Here is a 24,704-nt window from a genome sequence, read left to right as displayed (position 1 = left end):
ATAACTGAACATTCAGCCATATAAACAGACTTTTATGATGTTTAATGAGCAGGGTTCGCAAGGGATGGTATAACACGGAATTTTAAAAGGTCTATTTCAGACATTGAAAGTCAGGGAATTTTATATTTTTATATTATATCTGTCGTGGAATATCTACGAGGGATTTTGTTTGTCACTTTAAATTTTAGTTTGCATTTATCATAACGTAATCCGCTTAAATTGTGACGTAAAGAATGCCGTTTCCGGGTCCAGTCCACTGATTCCAAGTGAGACCGTTTATTGGCGTTGTTTATTCTTAATACGCATTTGAGCTTAATTTCTATACATTTACAGTATACACCAGTCTCACTGCATCTCATACATAACAATTAGCTCATAAAAATTCAGCTTTTTAGTCAAGGAAAAGTCAGGGAATTTGACAACCCGGAAATGTGTAAAATTGCCACAAACAAAATACATTTTAAAATGATTTGTGAACGCGTGTTTTTCTTTTTTAAAAGTTTCAAATTTTTGAACTGACACATCTCAAAGTTAATTTAAAAACATCATATGTATTATATGTCTTCCGCTATCCGTGCGTCGTGACGTCACTCTTGTAGCTCTCGGGGACGCGCGTTTTTATGCGTGGGGCGGAAACAAACATCACTAGCACGTTCGCAGAATTGCGTGTTCATGTGCGACCCCACGAGTTGCTATGAGTGACACTGTCGGGATATCGTGTCGATCTTTGTCTCATTCCGTATCTATCATCTCGCGCCCATTACCGAGGGTGGAGTGTAAACATCTCTAAAGAGAGGAAGTGGGATGTAAAACGCTCGTTATATGGTCGCACGCGTGGGCGCCGTGACTGATGGCACGGGATCGGTGTCGTTGTACTGGATGACGCGTCAAGGGTGTGCGATCAGTATGTGAGTGTTTCTGAGGACGGTGGTCTGTGAAATAAGGAGCCATCGCTTCAGATAATGGACTCATCCGTGGCGCTCGCGAGGCTGGAGATCGCGCGCCCCGTAACGACCCGCGGCGCGTGTTTACCGGAGGGCGAGCAGAGCGCGCACCTGAACGGCTGCGTGCCGCTCTCTCATCAGGTGGCCGGGCACAAGTACGGCGTGGACAAAGTGGGTCAGTACATATTTATTGTTAGCCGTGATCCGGTTCTGAGCTCTTTTTACAAGTGTTACTTTATATTTATTTATTTTGTTTATTTATTTTCCATAAACTCGATTTCTATGAAGCCAATACCATATGTCAACGTCATACACCAAATATTCTCTGTTAAAATCTGCATTACATTTTACTTTAATTATCCAAAAGAGGAACAAACATTGCCATTTTTTTAACAGCATACAGTATAGTCACAGTACATGGGGTATGTTGTCAATGGGAACCTGTTATTAAAGCTTAGCAAACAGTATCACTGTAAAAAAATATGTAGGCAGGTAGCTTTTGCCAGTAACTTACTGTAAATTTTAATTGATGTTATTTACTGGAAAAAGTTTGTTTAAATGTACATCAAACATAAACAAATCTTTGTCTTTACAGAATAAAACAATAAAATAACAGCCCCATGCAAAGCATTTGTGGGCACCATAAATCCTCATAAACCTTTTTCTGTTTTTTACAAGTTTGGTTCCCAGAATGCTTTGCATAAGGCTGCTATGTTAGTTTTATTCTGTAAACATAAAAACTTGTTAATGTTTAATGTTCATTTTACTTTGAACAAACTGTTGCCAGTAAATAACATGCATTTAAATCTACAGTAAGTTACTTTTAAACAGCTGCCACTATAATGCCATTTCTACAAAAATTATACAGTGTAATGTAAAACTTAACATTAAACTATAACATTGTATAAAATGTATTGTTATGTTTCTTACAGCAATTATAATTGAATGACAACCTACCAACCCTTTCATTAAGTTAAAATACCTTTAAGAGCACAGTGAATCCTTTCTGATGACTGACTGTTGCCAGTTATACTTGTGTTTCCTTTAGTTCCCTTATTTTAATGAAAAAATATGCTTATACAATTTAGTTTCCAAGATATATTTCACGTAAAATCCTAATAAAGATCCTAATTGATTGGAATTTAAAGTAAAACACATTTCCAGGGGGTCCTTTAATAGTTTATTGTTACTAAAATAAAGTGCTAATGACAGCCGGCCCAGACTCATTTGAAACTTCATATATTGTGATATTTCTGCTCCACTTGTAATGTCATGGAAAATCATGAATGGCTTCACTGTACTAATAAAGTGCTGCTGACTAAACTAACGTGTGACACTGACACAACTGAATGAGTTACCACAACAAAAGTGGATCATTGTGCAGATTTGACATTCATGTATATGTTTATTTCTGCTGCTAATGCTCTTGCCTATCGATAAGTCATATTTAATCCAAGAAAAAAAAAAGTTAATTGCAGTTTTTTAAGCTATGCAATCAATGCAATATTGTGACATTGTCAAACTGTAAGATACAAGCACATTCTCTAACATTTCTCTCTGGTCACGTGACTGCAAATAAGGAAATTATTTTAAGTATTTGTACTATGTACTGCCATCTGTATGATGATGATTCTTATAGTATTTGTTTACACTTTTTTTGTTATTTACAGTTATTATTTCTATTATTTCACTTTAAAAATTGTGCAAAAGCTGTCACATTTGTACTTCTAAAAGGTGCCTTTTAATACCTCAAAGGTACATATTGCTAATTGGTACCTCAAAACAAGTCAGAAATGCCTAAATAAATGGTACATGCACATTAGGACCTTTTAAAACATAATAGTCCCAGTAACAGCTTTTGTACCTTTTTTCTGACAGTGCAGTAATACAAATGTAATTGAGAGTCTCATTAAAAAGTTTAACACTTACAATTACATTAAAGAGAAATGAGGAGAAAACAAACCTTTCTTATCAAAAGCTTTTTCAGACTGCATAAATATAACTTGTATTTTTTATTAAAATTAAAGGGTTAGTAATGTGTGGGATGGGGAAGCAATTTCATCCTGGTTGATTACATACTTCTCAAAAATATCTTTGTTTATCTATGATGTGTAAATTTTTTTTAATAGCTCTTCTTTTTGGGAAGGGTTGTTGGCCTGACCTAAATCCTGAGTCTCTCATGTTCAGTCACTGTCTATGACTGTAATCTCTAAGACCCATCAGTCTCTTCTCATCTGTATATAGGGCAGACTGTGATGTCATGTACACGTAGGTGTACACACAGATGATTTCACATTTATAGTTCCTTTGATTTCCTGAGAGGAAAAACTCAGAGGAATTTTCATCTGGAAGCATTTGTACTAAAATACAATACATTCTGTGTTTTTGTGTTGTTTTTGACGTGATCTTTTATAACTGCAGACTAAAAGTGTTAATTTTTAATTGCAGGTATTTTACAACATCCGGACGGTACTGTCTTAAAACAGTTACAGCCCCCTCCAAGAGGACCGCGAGAGATGCAGTTTTACAGTATGGTAAGTTCAACAGTGTAGTGGGTTTAATACAGGTTAACCCATTAAAGTTTAAAACAGATTCAAGTTATGTTTACACTATCTAGGGCCCCTGTGTAAAACAATATACTTTATACCACTTGGCTGTTTAATGCTTTATTCTGATTCTGGTTGAGAAATGTTTCAAGGGTGTTGATGATTTTCCTGTTAAACTTACACCTAACCTGTCAAATGTCTTAAAATAACCACCAGACCTATGTTTGTGGTAACCGTTGTATAAATAGAATAAGTGACTCCTGTCCATCAAATTTGAAAATAACTCAGCTTTACGTCGTGCTGCATTAACATCTAGGATGTGCATTATTTTCAAATAATTCAACAGCCTGTCATCAATTACTCCTTACTCCTCTTCTATCGTGACGACTATTTCTACTGACTGTCATAAAATCAATAAGCCTGGTGGTTCACAGGGGAATTGCAGGGCATTCGTGAGTTAATAAAAAATTATTATAATAAAATCTTAAAATGTAAACAAATAATTAATTTTTTTTTAAATAAATAAAACTAACAAAATATATATTTTACTTGTTTAATCTGCATGTCATGTGATCGTTACACAACTCAATGTATGGACAGATACATTTAATGTACCAATAAAAGAAAATGACCTGATGAAGGTACAAAAACAGGTAATAATGACAATAACTATATAAAATACTATTGATAAAAACTTGAAAATGATTAGATAAATGTTTTGGAAGTTAAACATACAAATGTGCTATCCAATTATTTAAATATTTACTACAAATCTCAGGGGGTACTTCAAGTAAATAATGCAAGTCAGGGGGGTTAGGCTGACAAAAAAGTTTTTTTTAGAAAACAATACTTATCAACATTTAACTTTTTAACCATTTTATTTTTCACCAGGTGTATGCTGATGATTGCTGTGACCGGTGTCTCATAGATCTTCGAGAGCATCTGCCAAAGTACTACGGCACGTGGTCTTCACCCGACTCTCCCACAGGTGCTGTGATGGATCTGAATAGATTGCTGGATCAGTGATGTTACAAGACAAATGACTCTTATTCAAATGAGTAAAAGTAACTGGAAAGTGTTAGGTGTAGTGAAACTTGCATTTTACAACATACATTGGCTGAACAAACCCGAGATGGTTTGAGAGTAAGAAACAAAGTTTATGATGCAGTTCATGTCTGATTTTATTGCTGATAATTGAAACGTTATTGGAGAGTTTTTTGAGGTTAAAGGATAAAGGAGCTGTACTTGCATGACCAAGTATGTTTACAAGATGGCTGCCGAGTCGGGCTGAAAGTGTCATTCTCTGCTACTACTAGCCTCACATTATTTATGTGTGGTATGGAAGTAGTTGATTGCACCGATTGTTTGGATTTCCGCATTGTGTTTAATAAAATTTGTCTACTTTCCATCACAGACCTGTACCTGAAGCTGGACGACGTGACGCGCAGGTTTAAGAAGCCGTGTATCATGGATGTCAAGATCGGCCAGAAGAGCTACGATCCCTTCGCTTCACAGGAAAAACGAGATCAGCAGGTTAAGAAGTATCCACTGATGGAGGAGATCGGCTTTCTGCTTCTGGGAATGAGGGTATGTGTGAACAATACTGATGGTCACTCAGGGTCCTGACATTCAGGTTATGGCAACTCCCTGGTTTCTATAGATGTTATCAATGTTTACCAGTGGGTTGTTTGAAGATGCTTGTTAGGCAGCTTTGCAACAATGCAGTTTCACTGGCTGTTGGAGTAAAGGTGCTAATATAGAGGTGTTACACTCGTCTCACACACCACCCACTTTTCAGTGGTTATCTCTCCACCTTGTCCAAACTTTTTAAAATTTCTGATCTTACTACAGGCAAACTCACACTAAATGACTTTTAGCTGTATTTTGCAGGATTGTGTCTTCAAGATCAGGGCTTGTTGTGGTCGGTGATGCTTGTTAAGTGTGAGCAAACCAACGAGAGACGCTGCAACAATTTAAAACCTGTTTAATATTATCACTACGTGATCTTGAAATGTTGGTATTCACATTGTGGATGTGAAATCTGTGGATCGCAGACCTGTTTTTAACATGTTTTGCTTTAAATCTAATAATGTCATCAGGTTTAGCAAGTTTTATGCTTTTTTTATCGTATTTTGGTCAAATATCAGTAATTGAAACGATACCATCTATACCATTATTCAGTCTGCAGACATGTTAATGTCAAACCAAGGCTGTGAGGGATGGACGTCCAGAGCGTGCACTATAAAGATATTTTTTTGTATCAGGATGCTGGTCATTCAGCCATTAAAACACAGAAAATACATTGTTTACAAATTTCCACAGGACAAAGAGCCTCAGAAATCATTGATTGTTAAAATGAAAATGAACTAACTTTGAGATAAGAGCAGCGCAATGTGTACATAAAATCTGTTTTGGATATTAGCCTGTTGGGTAATCGCTAATTTCTCATGTTTTAAGCATGTTTGCTTTTCTTTACAAAACCAATACAGTATTTTGTGACAACAACTAAGTATACATCTCCTGTTTGTACAGATCATAAGAGTATGTCTTTCTCTTCGCTATGTTTTTTCAAGACATGAACATTGACTTAATAAGACAGTCCCTACTTCGTGGTGGTCACTTTGTGACATCTTGCATGAGGCTTTGACTTGCGTGTAAATATTTATTACAGTTAGGAGAAAATCCAGAGATATTTATTGTATATTCCCATTCATCCGAAAATCACAGAGATTTGAATTTTGGTCGAAATTGTCCAGAGTCCTGCACGCAGGGTGAACCAATACTATTTGATGTAACGGTTGGAATAATATTAACGTGTCATTTGCGGTGCTGATGCGGGTCGGGAATCAATATGGACGGGCAGGCTGCTGGTCTTAAACCCGAGATCGGGTACGTTATTAAATGAATGCTGCTGTTGAATAACTGGTCGGGTTCTGTGTTAATTATTGTGGGTGCAGGTTTATCAAACGGGATTCTGGCCCAGGCCTTTAAGCTTTGAGTAAAATGAATTTAGTCTATATGGATATCTGGTGTAATGTAGTAGAGCTGTGTATGTGTGTGAGCGATGGCTAACTGTGCTGGTATATCTGTGTCATCATACAGGATGAGTTTATCAGACAGTGTGGCATCCTCTCAGGGATTTTCCTCCTCTTTGAGAATCATGGGTGGACTGCTAATCTCTCTATCAGCTCATGATGTTTACCCCATCTCTATTTAGTTTGATTACCTTACAGGAAATGTGCACTTGTGTGTGTTTGAAATTTGTGTTTCCTATTTGTACTTACATTAGTATCCTTTTAAGAAAATCACATTTCTAGGACCTTGTGTTACTTATTAGTTGTTTATCGTCTCTTTTTAATCAACATCATCCATACTGTATTAGCTCCTTATACTCAAAACAGAACAAAAAAGTACTATCCAGACGACTATCCCATACAGTTTAAGAAAATTATCATCCGACCTTTACTTTGTTAAAAGTATTGATTTTATGCTTAAGGGGTAGCGTTTGTCCAACACTGGGCACAGAAAGAGGTCTCCATGAAATATTAATGTGGAACAGACGATATGTAAATCTGAGTCTGAGTCTCTGTCTGTCCCAGAGGTTTAAATCTCTGCCAGTCTGCATGGAAAAAACAGATGGATGAAGAAAAGGCCAAATAAACACCACCATTACTCATAATTATGCTGTTGATGGGGGTGATACTGAAAGAATCCTAATCTAAAAATACACGCATACATTACACAATACAATATCACATTAGTTTATATTGTATTGTGTAATGTATGCGTGTATTTTTAGATTAGGATTCTTTCAGTATCACCCCCATCAACAGCATAATTATGAGTAATGGTGGTGTTTATTACGCATACATTACACAATACAATATAAACTAATGTGATATTGTATTGTGTAATGTATGCGTGTATTTTTAGATAAGGATTCTTTCGGTATCATCCCCATCAACAGCATAATTATGAGTAATTGTGGTGTTTATTTGGCCTTTTCTTCATCCATCCTTTATTTAATGTAAACGCGTGAATCATGGTATTTTCTCAATCCAATGCAAAATTACCGTGTGCACATGTGCAGAAGAATAAGTTTATGTCTTATATATTTACCTCTTATTTACGAATCATGCATTATTAAGGTAATGGGGTCACTCGCTGTACATTCTGCAGCGTTCATGTCTTTCATAACATTACATAACAAGCAATAAAATAACGTTGTGTCTTTCAAAAATTGTGTTTACTTTGCCTATACATGAAAACTTCTTAAGAACAACTTTCTTCAACTCAACTTTAACTTTGTAAATTTATCCAGAGATAAAGCGTGAACTCGATGAGAGATGCTGTGTGCTGCTGCGTTGCCAAGTCCTCTGCTTTTTTGTGTACTTCACAATTGGGCTACTTTTAAATTATTTCAGCGAGTTGATTTTTTTTGCGTGTTAAAGATGAAAGGATTTCACTGATTAGTTATTGGTATTTGGGAGGTAATTCGGGATGCTTTTGGGCTGGTTTTGATATGCGAATCTGGCATTCCTGTCTGTGCATTTGCACAGACGTTTGGTTCAGATTATATAGAATGTACATGTAAACGAACATTTTAATCAGATTGCAATGTTTAGAGTACCTGTAAACTGTACTGTCGTAAGAACTTGTTTTAAAAGCATGCATCAGGTTTATTTCAATGCACATAGTGTATTTATGTTAATTAAATGCAATAAAAATTGCATTTGCACCATTTTCATGAAAGTTAAGACTGAATGGACCTGAAAATGTCAAATGGTGTAACCGCCAATTGCGCCAAAGAATGAGAAATATTAAATATTTTATCCACCTTAATGGCATGTAAGCATAATTTTAAAATATAATTTTATTAGTTATTTCTAAAATGTAAATTTTCATTCATTTTTGTAACATTTGTCCTGACATAGGCTGAAAACAGTTGTTTTCTAAATAATCTTTAACAAATTATTTAAAAATGTATTTAAAAAAATTATATTACACTAAACTATATGATTATATTTTAATTTTATGAATATATTTTTTATTTAAAAATAATACTAGTTACAAAAATTGACACAGACCGGTTACAACACTTTTGCAATTATCCCCAAAATAGTCATTCAAAATGAAATAAAACCAAAATTTGGTCCTCAAAAACGAAAATGTATGCAAGTAAGGTGCAAATTTATTTTGAAATTGTAACCTTTTTCCATTTAATTGAACCATACAGACACAAAATAATTAACGTCATGTCATTGACCCAATTACTATAATGTCCTCTCGAGACTTCTGATCAGACTCATGTTTAACTCAACTTCAAAATTATTCATGCTCAGATTGTCTGTATTTTGTTTCATAGGTGTATAAAATGGGCACAGACAGCTATGAAACATACGACCAGCATTATGGAAGAGGTCTTGTAAAGGACACTGTGAGGGAAGGTAAGAAAGTCTTTGTCTTGCACTGACCGCAGAAAGCTATTTTTTACACATTCATATACACATAAATACCACAGGTCACAAACAGCATCGTCTCTGTGCCGCAGGTTTATCCAAGTTCTTTTACAACGGCGACGTTCTCCGCAAAGATGCTATCACTGCCAGCATCCTCCGAGTCCAGAAGATCTTGGAGTGGTTTCAAGGCCAGAGTCAGCTCAGCTTTTACGCCAGCTCTTTGCTTTTCGTGTACGAGGGCATCTCTCCGCCCGATCTCGTCTCACGGGGCCCACGAGAGAGCCACCTCACGCCCAAGGCGTGCGAGCAGAACAACAACATCTCTCAGAGCCTCTCCACAATGATCTCTTTGCACAAGAAAGCCTGCTACCAAGCCAAACAGGATAACGGCGTATGGACCTCCGCGCCGCAGCCCAACGGCAACCACGGCCTACTAAGCGTAAAAAAGGAAGGGGAGGAGCTAAAGAGTCATGCGGGACAGGAGACGAGTGGAGATGTGGAGGTAAAGATGATTGACTTTGCACATGTATTCCAAAGTGACGTCCACGACCACGGTTACATCTACGGGCTAAAAAACCTTTTGAAAGTCTTACAGCAGATTCTAGATGAGTGAATGGACTCTTATATGGAGAGCTTGTGGTTGGAGGTATGAATTATTTCGTAACTTCGGATAACCCCTCCTCTAATCTGCACTACCTACACTATTAGTTGAGTAACATGTTCGTAATCCCTCGTCTAATATATGTGCTTTAGTGTTTTGTTATGAAATCTTACTCAGGTAAATGAATCCATTAATGCTCCCGGTCATTCATGAAACGGAAGTTTCAGATATCACGTACGAGTTCCTATTTCTGTCCAGTTTTATAATCGCCTTTTTTATCCAACCAGATTAAAAAATAGGAATTTCATGCAATGATGAATGAAGATTAAGGTAAAAATACTCAGTGTTTATTTTTCCCTAGATGCTGCCAAAATGAGCCGCCTGTTCTTTCAGACCAGTTTTCAGATCAGTTTTATCGTTTTTTTTTTTTTAACGGCTCGTTTCAAAAGAATTAAATCTTTGTACGAATATTCATGGTTTGTGATAATTGATGCAATATGATTGAAATTATTCTTATATGAAAATTTGAGACTCTTAAAGTAAATCTACATTGCCAACGTTTCTATCAACAGAGAATGAGAAGATTATTTTAAGGAATGGTCATTATTTTATTTTTCTGTGGGAGCAAAAGTAAATGTCTTTGTGTAGCTCAATGACAGTTCATATGGACGTCTGGCTCTGTTTTCATCCAGAATTGAAACACTTTTTTTTGGTTTCTACACCCACATTCACCCAATGCTTAATCGCTTTGCTTCACTTTGGTTCAGTGTTGATATTTTTCATCAATTGTTGTTGTATAAAGAGCTATGTGAATATTTCCACAGAGGTAAAACAGGTTTGACACAACAGAAAGTAAATGAACTGGGAAAAGTTTCTTGTTCAGATCTATGTCATTGATACATTGACTATGTTAATTTCCAGGTATTTAATTTTTGATTTTAAAACATTCATTTGGTGAGTGCATAGGACAAAGGAGTAGCTACCACAAATTTGAATTTCATAATAAAAAGCCATATTATATGACATAAGAAATATTACTCTTTAAACTTTTTTAATCAGAAATGGATTGTTTTGCTTTTTGTGTCCAATTTTTTTTTTTTAAGTATAGTATGTCAATTTTAGCTTATTTTTTGATTTGTCAGTAGCCATTTAACATCATGTGTGATTGTTTAATAGTAATAGAGGATTTTTGATTTAACCAAGGTATTTGTCAACAATATAGTTGAATTTTACAATTGTCATTGTCGGGGATGAAAATGAAAAATGAAACCTTTAATCACAGAAATGAAGTTGTGTATGTATATTAATCAGCTAGAGATTCCTAATTGCGAGTTTATTTTTGTGTTATGATGTTCCTACAGAATTCCTTATAGCCTGGTAATCAGGAATGACTGGAAAAATCATGCACAACTAGTGCATAGTTGTGGGAACCCTGACTATCTTTTGTAAATTCTCAGGCATTTATTATAAATATAAATGATCTTATAAACATGAAATATGCTTACACGTATAACAATCATCAGTACTGTTGTGTTAAATCTGTAAAATCTATATTTTTAATTTTCATGTATTTCGGTTGTTTTATTATCCCAGTTGTGATCAATGTTGACAGACCACCTATTAGCGACAAGTGTACGAAATACAATATAACATTCATGTTAAAATGGCACAAAACTGTGAAAACTTGCTTTCTGTTTGCATCCATAAAGACAAAATTTCATGTATAAGCTCCAAAGTGAAATGAAAATATGTTCAAATTGCCTTTGTGCCTATAAAAGAATAGTGTTAGTCTGCGTTTCGTCTAGGATATCGTTGTAAACCTCGCAAAATGCACAAGCTGCAAACAGGCTCTGGGGTACTATAGTAAATTTGCTTATACTTATAGTCAATGACCAGATGCATCTTGTTTACATTCTACTTATATGGTTGCCTGGAAAAAGACACACACACACACACACAATAATATATATATTAGTTGTAACTGTTATATCTTTTTCATCTTTATTTATGCACTGAAAATAAGTGGAAATACTTTGAGATGTGTACATTTCTGCTATTACTTTCTAAAATGTATTTCTCATTGTATGATTTAATTGTTTTGCAATACGGCATTATGGCACTCGATTGATAACTACTGTGTGTTAGTGTGTAAAGCACTGTTGTGAATCTGTGTCAGGACTGGAGTTTTTACCCATTGATCACTTTTACTTAAACTCTTTCATGTTCTCAACAGATGAAGTGTGAGCGCTCCATTACATCTTTGTACACTGACTAGATCTTGTAGAATGCCAGGAAATGTTTCGTGGCGTTCCCTTTCTCACGTCTGAGGTCTGTTAAAGGTGAATGTCGGTCTCCTTAGTGTCTGTATCCTTGCTGTTTAATATACTGAAATATACAAGCCTAGTTCAGTGCTGTCTCCAATATATACCCGGTTTTAAAACTTGTTTTTTTGTCACGAGCTGAGCTTAAAGATTGAACACAAAAAGACAGAATTCAGTAATTACCGTTTAAATTACATACAGGTTTTATAAAATAAATAATATATTCTAAATGTCAGTGGTTTCCTGGGCAGGTAGATTTGCTCTTGAATTGTGTTTTGTTTTTTTTTTTTTAAGAAAGTATCTTCTTGGAAATGCAAAGATTGAATGATTCAGCAGATCTAATACTTACTGATGTGTGTCTATTTAACCTTATTACTCCAATGAATTACCACTTTTGACTTTTACTTGGATGATTTGGGGTGCATATTTGGCAAATTTTTATGAATAAAAATCTATAACAATGAGTTATTGTTTGCTTGTGTTTATTTCATGCACTGTAAAAAAAAATGCAACATGAAGTTAAAACAACTTGGTTTTGCCAGTCAATTTAACATAGGCCTACTATTTTAAGTTTTGATCTGTGAATAGTTATTAATAAGTTAGACATAACTTAAAGTAGCTTAAAAATATGTGTTGATTTGACAAAAATTATGCATTTTTTACAGTGTGGGCAAAATGGTCATCTATAAAAGTTAATACTTTTTGATTTAAGTCTCTCAATCTTTAGCACTACAACATCACATATATTTATTAGTCATTTGTGCCTACTTATAAAGTACAGGGTTCCCACGGGTCCTTAAAATCCTTGAAAGTTTGTGAATCTGGGGGGAATTCAAGGCCCTGGGCCATTGAAATTGCTTGAATCTATTTTATGCAAGAAGTTTTCTGGAAAAAATCCATATTATTCCCTAGTGTAGGATAATATCATACAAATTCTAGACTTTTTAAGCACACATGCTAAGCTGTTCACTTTAAATGCTTATTATCTTCTGTATACGAATGTTGATTCATACCAAAATGCTTTTTTTGCATAGTTGTGTTTGACAAATAAAAACGTCTCTAGTTACGTATGTAACTGTTGTTCCCTGAGAAGGGAACGAGAAGATGCTTCTCCCTTGCCATACTTCCTGCGTCCCTGTAACGACGTCTTTGGCAATATTTCAGATAGCGATATACTTTCTGGCTCCCGCATCACCCTGTCTTTGTCGTTAAGCCTCACCTTTGGTTGAATTTGATATACACATTCAGACGCACTTACGGAGACGTCTCCAAAGTCTCACTGCAGTGACGCAGCACAAGTTCCCTCGAAAGGGAACTGTAACAATGTATCTTAAGGTAACGCTCTCACTTGAAATGTGTCCCCACATTTAGTCTTTGAATTTGAGCATATTGGACCTGGAAAGTTCTTGAATTTGAAGTTAACTAAGGTGTGAGAACCCTGAATGTAAGTCATTATGACCTTGTCCACACTTTCAGTCCTAATCTGATTTTGGTGCATATCTGATTTGACTCACATGTCCACATTGTGTATCACAACTGTTTCTATGGCAATGATGTTGCGCTGTGGCCCTGTCCCATATGGCACACGCCTGACTTATAGACTTACTCAGAGTCCACACTTTGATGACATCATGTAGTGCAGACCCTAGGGACCCTTGACGCGAGTCCAAGAGGGCACACCGGAGTCATACTTTGGGACAGAGTAAAGCTTCACAATGCAAATAGAAAGATAAGTTGCCCATCAGTGTGAACTCCTCCCATCGTCTGATTGGTCTGATTGCTCTTTCGCAAGGACTTCTGGCCTGGGTTGGTAAAGTGCGTGAAGCCTGCTGAAGTGCGGGCTTCGCCGAAGACCGCATTAAGGATGCAAAGGGGGCGCCGATGAGCACACTTCAGAGAGTAAAAATGACATACTGTATGGGACACCCTACGGACTCGTAGAATATGCGAGCATGCGCAATTTAAGGCCACAAGATCGAAAGTCCACATGAAGTGCGCCATTTGGGACAGGGCCTGCTTCGATGTCCGACGTGTTTACGGCTACAGGCAGCATGACGTAACCGAAAATGCGATCAGACTAAAATGGATTTCCAGAAATGCGATATGAAAAGGATTTCAAACCACCTCTGGATGTAACCTGAAACGGATATAAAAAAAAGGATTTTATTTGCCTTTTGGCCGTTCACACGTTCTAAATGTGATTGGATTTCAATCGAATATGCACCAAAATCGGATTTGGACTGACAGTGTGAACAAGTCTTTGAGGCAGTTTCCCGGACAGGAGCTGTTTCACAATGTAAAGAAAGTATACAATGTAAAGGGTTCTCTTAAGCACTCAGATAACACGTAAATGGAACAGGCTAGCAAGTGCACATCATTGCGTCATTACGTCAATGAAAATGTGTGCTTTCGGTGCTGTGTGCATAGGATTGTGGGTGATTTCAGCGCGCGAAGAGCATGAAGGATACACATATGCATCCTTTCCTGTATATGGGATATTTGTCGATATTTCAATGCAACAGAACTTTTATAAAGACTGCCATCATCTGAATATGGGTCACAGTCAACATTTTGTTATAAAATATAGTTTATGTGGGCCTATACATGAACTTCATTGTCATACTAAGATTAATTTCATAGTATGATGTTGTGTATCATAAATATACAAAAACAAATACCTTTTCGTTGTTATCAACTACACTATTACCCTGCTGAAAAAATGGTTTCCATTAAAATACCAATAGGAACCATTAGCTTTAACCATTATAACCACTACACTGTAGAAGAACCAATACATACCATTAGAGACCAACAAAGACCAATACACTGTAGGGTGTTTTGGGCCATATTCCATTAGAACCAATAAAATTCACCAACAAAACCAATAGAATTTCTGTGATGATGTCTATTGTTTTAGCAGGGTATTGTGGCAAAATTAGTAGTTTGCTTTACTTTTTCTTTAAATGATCATAATGGCCATCAACTGCTCTCAACTGAAGTAAAAAGAGTAAAAAGTAAATTAGCCCACTGGGGTAGTGACTTTGTCCATCTCTCACAGTGAAACCAGAACTGTTGTAAGCAATTGTCATAAAATCCTCTTGGTGGCGCCAAACACCTTCTCTAATGTAAAGATCCTCCTCTTTCAGATGTAACACAGAGTCTTAATGAGAAGGGTAGCCTCAGATTCCCCAGTAGACTGAATATTTCAACAGAAGATTTGTCTGTTGGAAAACATTATGAGTAATTAACAGAAATGTGGTGCCCATGATCGTGCCCATGTGTATGGGTGAGGGGTGTGCAGACTCTTGACTTAAAGAGCCTCTATTACATTACATTTATATTCCCTTGTACTTTTTGAACTTGTACTTTTGAATCCCCCACCTCACTCCGCTGTAAAAAAGTAACTCTGTTAACATTACTCTAAGTTAAGTTAAAAGGACAATCCTTGCGTTCATTGTAGTCCAAGAAAAAGATTTCAGTTGGAGACGATAACTCACATCATCGTAGACTTTGGTATTTGTAACTTTGCATATAGTTAACATGTAACACACACACACACACACCAAAGGATATTTTAAATCATGATTCTAATAATAGGGGTTCTTTAATAAGTGAAAAAGATCACTCACTCACTGTTACCCTGGTGTAAACTGGAGCAACTCCTGCTTTGAATTTTGGGATCCTAGACTGTGGAGTCCTCTGTCATGACTATGTTCAGGCTATAGAGAGCTCGCTTGAATACAGAAAAGCTGTGCAGAAATGTCAGAAGTGTCTCATGGTCTCTGGCTGTCAAAGACTTTTGGGGTTTTGGACTGAGAGAATAAACGCTAGCTAGTAATATTCCTAAAACACTCTCTCAGAAGACATTTTGACCTATGTATAAAAAAACATTCCCGTCATAAGACTTCCTTATCGACATCATAGCACACGCATAATCATATTATTATTTGATTTAAATTTAACTGAACTGAACATTTACACTGGATATCAACTTTCTCTCAGGATGTTTTCAGAACTTTAGATCGATTACTTTGTTCTGAAACCAAGGGTTAAATGGCTACAATGTTGCAATCTCATCTAGGTTCGGTTCGCATAAGGCAAAATTAAAAACGGACCAGAAAATCTTATCCAGAAAATGCAGATGATCAAGCTGATTGATCAACTTTGCCAGCGCGGCAAAGCAAAACGTGCAGATTGGTAAGGTATAAGGATACTAAAACATAAAACCATGTCTGCATTTGTGATTATAGAAACGACAAACAACAAGCGCTACTCTGCACTTCACAAAACTTTTGTTTGAGTCATGGTTTAAATAGTCAGTAAATTCTCTAAATATGAAAACATAGACGACTACAGGCTGTGAGTCAGAAGCTGGCACAATTATGATAATGACCGTCGTATCTACGTCAACCAGTGTTGCCAGACGTATGATAATTATCGTAATTGTCCCATAATTTTGACCTCTGTACGATCAATAATGAAAAAATCCCATAATGTACAATAATTTCCACATTTTGTGACACTTTAAACGGTGGTTGCAAATCATAGGGCTTCTAAGCTCATTGATCTAGCTGTGGATCCTACGTCCACCCTCATAATTGTGAGGAGAATGCGAATGCATGAAATACATATTTTCTATCTCTTGGTTTTGGCCAGAAGGGATACAGCTACGGCCTAAACCTTGCGAGATGTTGGGGATACCTGCAAATTCACAAAAGGTGAAAAAGGTGACAAGGTTCAGAATAAAATCTTTGTAGGGGGCTTTGGGGGCCCATCCTCCCTCAAAAGAAAATGTGAAAATTTAACATGTAAATAAAGCACTCTGGTGAAAGGAAAATGAAAGGAAAAGACAACATTTGCTTCATGTGCAAAAAACACATTAATATTTTTTTTTAAACACCAGCCATTTATAGAATGTATTATTGGAGCAATATTTACATCAATTAAATCAAACACGGTATAATGAATGTAAATGAACAAATTGCATTTGGTCTGTGTAATACTTCACAATTCTGTCTTCTGACCATGCAATGCAAATGCAATAATGAAAAAAATCTGAAGTTATAATTTAGCAAATGTAAAATAAAAAAATATGAGATAACCGAATTTTAAAGTGTTACGCGGACTACATTGATTACACTGTGTTTGATTTAATTTAACTTGGTTGTCATGTGTGGCACGAGGATCGGCTAGCAACTATAGCTGCCTCGTCTTCTGTATAGGTCATCGAGGCGGTCTCATTTGAGAAAAGTAACTGTTTAATTGTAAAGTAAGCAAGATATTACAGTATTACACATCAGGGGGAACAAGTCATTTTTATTATGGTTACTTTTCTTAATTAAAACATCCTAGATGGCATGTGCAGCTTTAAAATGCGTCCTCCAGAACGCTATTTCGTGACTGACTTTTCAAATGTTTTAAAATTAATACTTCTAGTTTGATATGTTCTTGCGAGCCTTTTTATATAGACACTGCAGTCTGTACTATGCCCTTGCCTGCCAGTTGCTGTTGCCCATCCCTGACTTGCGTGCTAACAAGCTTAATAACAGGTTGGTAAAAGTTTGATGCACTAATGTCAGGAAAAAATGTATCACAGCAAACTTACTTGAGTTACTAACAGACTACACTTGATTTGGCAAACTGTAGCAACTTCATGTAGGTTGTCTACAAACCAGAAGGTTGGTGGTTCAAACCCCGGCTATACCGGACCAAGTGTTGAGGTGTCCTTGAGCAAGATCCCTAACCCCAGCTGCTCCCGACGAGCTGGATGGCGCCTTGCATGGCTGACACTGCTGTCGGTGTATGAATGTGTGAGTGAATGTGAGGCAACTAGTAAAGCACTTTGGATGGCCATAGGTGTGTTAAAAGCGCTATATAGTTATAGTATAAGTCAATTTTAAAGCATAATTTTAAATTAGAAACAAAACTTACATCAGAATTCCTGCGTTCACACAGATACCGTAAAGATCCCGTAAAGACACGTGACGTGTTTTAAGTTCTGCACTTAGGACTTAGGACTAGATTTTTTCTCTGCAGCGTCAGTTTGCTTATTATCCATTATTTCTTTCTCCAGAAACCACTCTCGTGCATTTTTGTTTATGATAAGACTATAAAGGAAAGTGAGACGCACTGTACTAGTATGCTGAATGATCTAAGCTTAACTTCATGTTGCCATGATACGTGCGTCCTCACTATGTCACACCCCTCACGACATTGTTTCTGCATCTCATTCACACAGAGGGCTTTCTGGGTATCTTACGGCAATGTTACTAGGATCTCTTTCCGGGAGGGATTCCAGAACATTTACAGCCTTCCCAACCTTTTTCTCTTTAAGGCCCCCTAGTTGCTCACAATAATATTTGAAGGCCCCCCACTCACAAAATTTGCAAAAAAAGAAACATCTTGATTTTTGCTTGTTTTGTCATTTTTTTTCAATTTTTCATATTTTTAAGTCATCTCGAGGACCCCTTGGAAATCTGCTGAGGCCCCCCTATGGGCCCTGGCCCCCTGGTTGAAAAACACTTGTTTGCATTCCCACAGAAGCCTGTCTTTCAATTTTACGGGCATTTATATATGAGACGCAGGGCATGAGCTTGAAAGAGGGTCACACTTTAATCTATGATCTAACAATATCCGACCTACAGCTACGGCCTAAATACTGTGAAATGTTGGGTTTAGGGTTAGGCTTGGGGATGAAAACCAATGCTCATTCGGCGAGATTTTACATGATTTTGGCGGTTGCTCTTTCCTTTCAAGCCACAACTCCATCTCTTCTTACACTGTGTCTTCTCGGCCAATCATCATTGAGAATGACTCTCTCTTTCTCAAGTTAACATTGCTGCCAACTAACTAATTTTTTAACTAATAGATCTCAACGTGTAAGAGTGAATGGCATTTTATCTGATGTTCTCTTTTCCTCCACTGGTTCCCCACAGGGATGCGTCCTCTCCGCGGTCTTATTTATATTATATACAAATGCATGTCAAAGCCAACATACTAGGCGTCATATTATTAAAGGGATACTTCACCGATTTAGCATTCAGCTTTGTATCTGTAGAAACCCGGCAGTATTACTGAATGACCATGTTTCCCTCCCTCATTTCCCCCTGAGAGGAGAGATATCTGCATTTTGGTTCTGCAAAAAAGTCCTCCGATGATGTAATATGACGATTTTTGCATCATCGGAGGACTTTTTTGCAGAACCAAAAGCAGATATCTCTCCTCTCAGGGGGAAATGATGGAGGGAAACATGGTCATTCAGTAATACTGCCGGGTTTCTACAGATACAAAGCTGAATGCTAAATCGGTGAAGTATCCCTTTAAGTATGCTGACGATTCAGTGATCGTGTCACTGTTGACACACAATGACCCCGTGCATGGCGCTATTCTAAATGATTTTACAGAGTGGTGTAAGTCGTCTTTTATCAATATTAATACGGAAAAAACTAAAGAAATGTTGATTGATTTTAGAAAGAATCTTCCACCCCCCACCCACTCTTCTATAAATGATCAGGATATAGAAGTGGTGAAGCAATATAAATACCTTGGAATTATTATCGATGACAAACTCACCTTTGAGCCACAGGTAGACGCTGTCTGTAAGAAATCACATCAACGTATGTTTTTTTTACCGTAAACTTCGGAATTTTAATGTTGATAATACTTTTATGAGGATGTTTTACTGTTGTTTTATTGAATCCACTATTTCATTTGCTCTTGTGAGTTGGTTCGGGTCCCTTTCACTTAAAAACAAGAACAGGCTTCAAAACATAGTGAAGGTGTGCGGTAAAATTTCCCACAATCCCTTGCCTGATTTAAACACTTTATATGAGACTAGGACTGTCAAGAAGGCACATTCAATCTTAGCTGATCCATGCCACCCATTGTACGGCTGTTTTTTTTTTGTTGCCGTCAGGTCGTAGATTCAAACTGCCTAAATGCAGGACCAACAGACACAAACATTCTTTTGTCCCCGCTGCTATAGATGGTCTGAACAAGTTAATGTGAGTTGCGGACTTCTTTGTTGTATGTATTTAATATATTTCTGTTGATTGTATGGTTGTTGTTTTGTGTAATGTGTATTGTATGCTGCTGCACAACAAATTGCCCCTCGGGGATAATAAAGTTTCTTGAACTTGAACTGCCACGCCGCTTAGGACAGTAGTTTCCTGTCAGGTTGACCCTCCCATTAAGGTATTTTTCTACTGGGAAAATCTGCAGGCTAACAAAGGTTGTTTGTCTAGATAAATAGCTTTATTCTGCACATTTGACTTGTGTATGATAATTTTCTTTCAAATACCATAATTTTGAATTTCTGGTACAATCCTGGATATTTTCAATCTGGCAACACTGACATCAACCAGCTGCAAAAGTAAACTGTTCCTTGTGTAAAATCCTTGCATTCTTTGTAGTCCAAGAAAAGAGATTCAGTGACTCGCGTTATTGTAGATTTGTTAACATGTACTAACACACACTTACACACCAAAATAAATGTAACATATTAAAAAGGAAAATAAGGGCGCTTTAATGTCTTTTTTTCAGGAAACCAATCAGAGAAGCGAGAGACTTCAGTTTTTTATTGATAAATTATTAGATGTCATTTTTCTTTGCTATGGGCAGTTCCAGTGAAACAGTTTTATAACTATTGTGACTAGGCATTTTAAAATAGACATAAATCATTTCCAGCTCCGCTTACTTACAAAGTATTTAGATGATCTTCATTCCACAGCATCACTGGTGTTTATCAGAAGCCCTGAAGCTCTGTTGTCTACAGTTTGTTTAGAAACACCAAAGACACTTTCTGACGGATTTGAGATAATTTGTACCCAACGCTGTTTAAGTTTGGATTTTTGTACATTGCGTCCAGTCATTGTAATTGACGTGATAATCAGCGCTACTTTGAAAGTCTATATTAGAGACATTTCCCAAGAAAACTGTCGAAAACTGTCACTGTACAACCATTTCTTCATGTCAATGCACAATATCAGTCTTGTTTTTACAGTTTTTCTGAATTGCTAAAACACTTAAATCCCAATCTCTGAACCAAATAGTGTACTAAACCCATTTGTCAAAACATGCACTCTTTTTGCTAAACTCTAAACACAATTTTCCCACTAAATAATAAATACTAAACACAGGCAGGCAAAAGTTCACTGAATATAGTGACTAATAGAGATTTATAACAGTATTTGTCAAGTGTGTTGTTATATACAATAAACATGTATTTTTCTGTAAGCAGATGTCCTGGGTGTTGTGTTTTCCATTTTTTAAGGTAGAATCTAATGGATGCTCTCTAGTGTTTTATAGTAATGACTTATGTGTTTTTGAAATCTTAGTTTGATTGTGAGTACAGCTGAAATGGTTTTGAAGGAATTGTTCGATTCTGCTAGACGAGTCAGGCGTTCTGTGAATTTAGTTTGACAATTTGGATTTGTGTTAAAGGTCTTAAGAAAATGAGTGATAGTTTCAGCCATTCAGAAAAACTGTAAATACCTGTAGTTCTTCTTTTTGATTGATTATTATCTCCATGCTAATTTTTTAGAAAGTTTCAATGTGTATTGACAATACTAATGACAATACAGTAATGACAAGATTTGATGGATCAGATCAACCATATGATGTGAGTCAACATACTGGTTGATTATTATTATAGGTGTGATTTCACAGAGAGAGAGAGAGAGAGAGAGAGAGAGAGAGAGAGAGAGAGAGAGAGAGAGAGAGAGAGAGAGAGAGAGAGAGAGAGAGAGAGAGAGAGAGAGAGAGAGAGAGAGAGAGAGAGAGAGAGAGAGAGAGAGAGAGAGAGAGAGAGAGAGAATACTTTAAACATCACTGTACATCAGCAAACAGAATGTTGGTTTAACATTGTCTTAATGATCTATGTGTCCATTGTGGTATAACAAGTACAATATACACAAACATCATCTCTTTCATCCTCTTACATAATCAATTAAAATGCAAATTCAAGATACTTTATTTTTGTCATTAAATTGGAATGTGGGGATATTTCTAGACAAAGAAGAAATAAAAACTGAGAGTTGTAAAGAGAAATAATACAGAAACGCAACACATGTCCAACAATTCAGAGACTAAACCCTTTCATCAGATCTAACTATACAGACTATGACAGATGTTATTCGATTATACTGCAGTTTGGACAAAACTAAAGACATTATGTTTTATCGCCTTTCAGGTGAAACGTTTTGTTCAAATTCATTAACCACTTGGAAAAGAGATTTTTTTATGTATTATTGAATCATATTTCCGGGTCTCACTTCATTTGAGTTCCCAAAGGCTTCTGCTCCATTATTCAAACCCTACACCTTCATCAAATATGAATGAGAGAAAGCAGGCCATTGAAAAGTTACTGGGCCGATTGCTGTCGCACATCTAGTCTTCAAGGAGAAATGACATTACGAATGAGCACTTTACAAATTGAAAGCCAGCGTTTATTTGAAATGACGCTAGGATATACTGTAAAAAGTTACAGTTGGATTTGCTAAAAAATTACTTCAATTAGTATTTTTTTTTTACTTACATCTACTCATTTTAAGTGAAAATTTTAAGTTGAAAATGTTTAAATAATTTAGGTGTTACCAATTAAAAAACGTTTTTTAAGTAGAGGAGCTTTCAGCGCTTTTACAGTGAGTGATTTGGTTGTAAATGCTTTATTAAATGATTAGCAGTGTTTTTCACAAAAGTACAAACAAAATGCCATTCCAGACATCAGTCAGAAAAACTAATGCAGAGTTCAGACTGCAAAATTTTCAAAATAAGTCAGATCACAGATGTTTTCACACTGCGTAACTATCTGGAGTAGCGTTCAGTCATTGCTGTTTCAGACTGTATGATGGATTGGCGACAGGGGGTTTCACACTGCATGACTTTACCATAGGAAGAATCATCCACAACTTTGTCCCGGTCCGTAAACTATGTCTCATAACCAAACGCACGCGAAAAGTGACACGAAGGAAACAATGCGATGTCACACGTGCAAGACCGGAGTTCTCACGTGAGATTGGGATTATTATTAAAAATGGTAGCCCGCAAGAAGCTTACCATACAAATTTCATGTGCGCTCATTTGCAGCAGAAAGAAGAGAAAGAAATAAAGATTATGAAGGAGGAAATGGTTGGAAAGACTCCTCCCCAAACTTTCAGCTCCCCTGGATGTTGCTCTCTCATTGGCTGTAGGTCATCGCTGATGTTATTTTCAGTCAAAACACATTTCACACGGCATGATCAAACGATCCCGGACAAATCCCGGATGCATTTTCCATGTATTTTCCGTAATCTCTGTGTGGAAAGGGCTTTAGAGACATGTAATACTGCAAGGGGATGCAGCAATGAATGCAAAATCAATCTGGGATTTCACAGCAAGTTTAAATGCACAATATGTCCTGATAGAGAAGTGACCATGGCTCTTGTGAGACCTTCACTATACTGAAATACAGTATAATACAAAAGAGAGCTGTTTACTGATTTCCCTATGGTCTGTAAAGTCTGAAGCCATTCTATGAGAGAATTCTCTGTATGCATCTCTGGCAAATGTACTGAAATGCTGTAAAGATTATTGCAAATGGCCGACAATGTCAATGTTTGTGTGTCATAAAACTGTTTGTAGAACTTTATTCAAATGTATTCATGATTGATTGATTCTATAGATGAGCTGTAAATCCTATACTTTAATGTGTATTTTTAATAAAATATTTGACATGTATTTCCTCTATGGTGCTACTTCAGCTGTAATTTGATATTTTCAGCTGTATTTGACATTTTATTGTTTATGGTATTTCATAAAGAGCAGATGAAAACACTTAAGAAGCCTACATTATTTTTCTGTGTTGAAGTATCTGCAATTGAAACAGAAAGTTGATGCAGCACCAATTCAAGAAATAGCCAATAGCTTTCACAAAACCATGATGTGGTTCTTACAAAGGCTTGTGGGAAGTAGGTGTCCCTTTAGGGGGAGAGGCTTTCTTATAGTTTTCCTGATTTTATTGAACAAAGTGGTTTAGTACGTTTTCCTTGAAGCGAGAGTCTGTTATGAGCATATCTCTTAAAAAAAACATGATGTATAGTTTAATGGTTTCAAAAATAACAGACTTTGACCTAAAGCCACCACCAAACCTAATCTCGTGATGTTTTTAAATGTTGGTTACATCCACTAAAGGGTCCAACACAATTCAGATATGCGTACATTGATACAAAAGTTTGGACTTGTCATAAGTTGACATTACTTAGAAAAACAAGTTAAAATTGTTTAACCTAATTTGTTAGGGTAAAGTAACATAAACTTATATGTTTACATTTTTTACAATGCAGAAAGCTTTTATTCCCTTGAGTTAAAAATGAGAGCATGACATTTTCAAAATAAATTGCATTTAAAATTACCATGGATAATGTCGACATTGAATGTCATTGGGTGAGGATCAAAAATCAATAAGCCATTTTATACATGATCTGTTTTGAGCTGGAGAACAGCTGAAGAGCGTCTTTAAAGTTCACTACACGCGCTCTTCCACAAGACAAACACATATTAAAGATTGGACTCCACAACACTCCCTTGTTGCCTAAAGTGGTTGCTGGTGCAATGATAGCATTCTAAAATGAAAACGTTGATCTTATGTAACGTGAAACAATCTAACCTTTAGGACTGTGCGATATAGATTCACAGTTGAAAATCATATTGTTATTGATGATTTTATGATGTGGCAGAGAGGTTTGTGAACTGCTTGTAAAGCTTCTTGAGGCACAATATTTGAAATCATAACAAATGGCAAGATTTGCGATCGCTGATGAGAACTGGGATCAAGATCACTGGATAAATATGTGGAT

General features: G+C 36.4%; 1 protein-coding gene across 1 annotated transcript; it reads left to right on the top strand.

Moving 5' to 3' along the window:
• Positions 1 to 619: 619 nt before the first annotated feature.
• Positions 620 to 12,335, top strand: ipmkb (inositol polyphosphate multikinase b). The gene is made up of 6 exons (XM_065242771.2): positions 620 to 1,119; positions 3,393 to 3,478; positions 4,382 to 4,478; positions 4,905 to 5,077; positions 8,856 to 8,937; positions 9,042 to 12,335. The coding sequence occupies exons 1-6, from the start codon at positions 963 to 965 to the stop codon at positions 9,560 to 9,562; spliced, it is 1,116 nt and encodes a 371-aa protein (XP_065098843.1). The 5' UTR covers positions 620 to 962; the 3' UTR covers positions 9,563 to 12,335.
• The last annotated feature ends 12,369 nt before the right edge of the window (positions 12,336 to 24,704 follow it).

Source organism: Paramisgurnus dabryanus, chromosome 1 (assembly GCF_030506205.2).
Source record: "Paramisgurnus dabryanus chromosome 1, PD_genome_1.1, whole genome shotgun sequence".
Lineage (NCBI taxonomy): Eukaryota > Metazoa > Chordata > Actinopteri > Cypriniformes > Cobitidae > Paramisgurnus > Paramisgurnus dabryanus.
Note: the sequence above shows the minus strand (reverse complement) of the source record. Positions and strands in the feature narration are given on the sequence as shown.

What these genes read in the sequence shown, in the direction of transcription:
- ipmkb (XM_065242771.2), top strand. Translation starts at nt 963, where the DNA reads ATGGACTCATCCGTGGCGCTCGCGAGGCTGGAGATCGCGCGCCCCGTA. An exon ending in AGATGCAGTTTTACAGTATG is followed by an intron (nt 3,479 to 4,381) that starts GTAAGTTCAACA and finishes ATTTTTCACCAG; the next exon opens with GTGTATGCTGATGATTGCTG. An exon ending in AAAGGACACTGTGAGGGAAG is followed by an intron (nt 8,938 to 9,041) that starts GTAAGAAAGTCT and finishes TCTGTGCCGCAG; the next exon opens with GTTTATCCAAGTTCTTTTAC.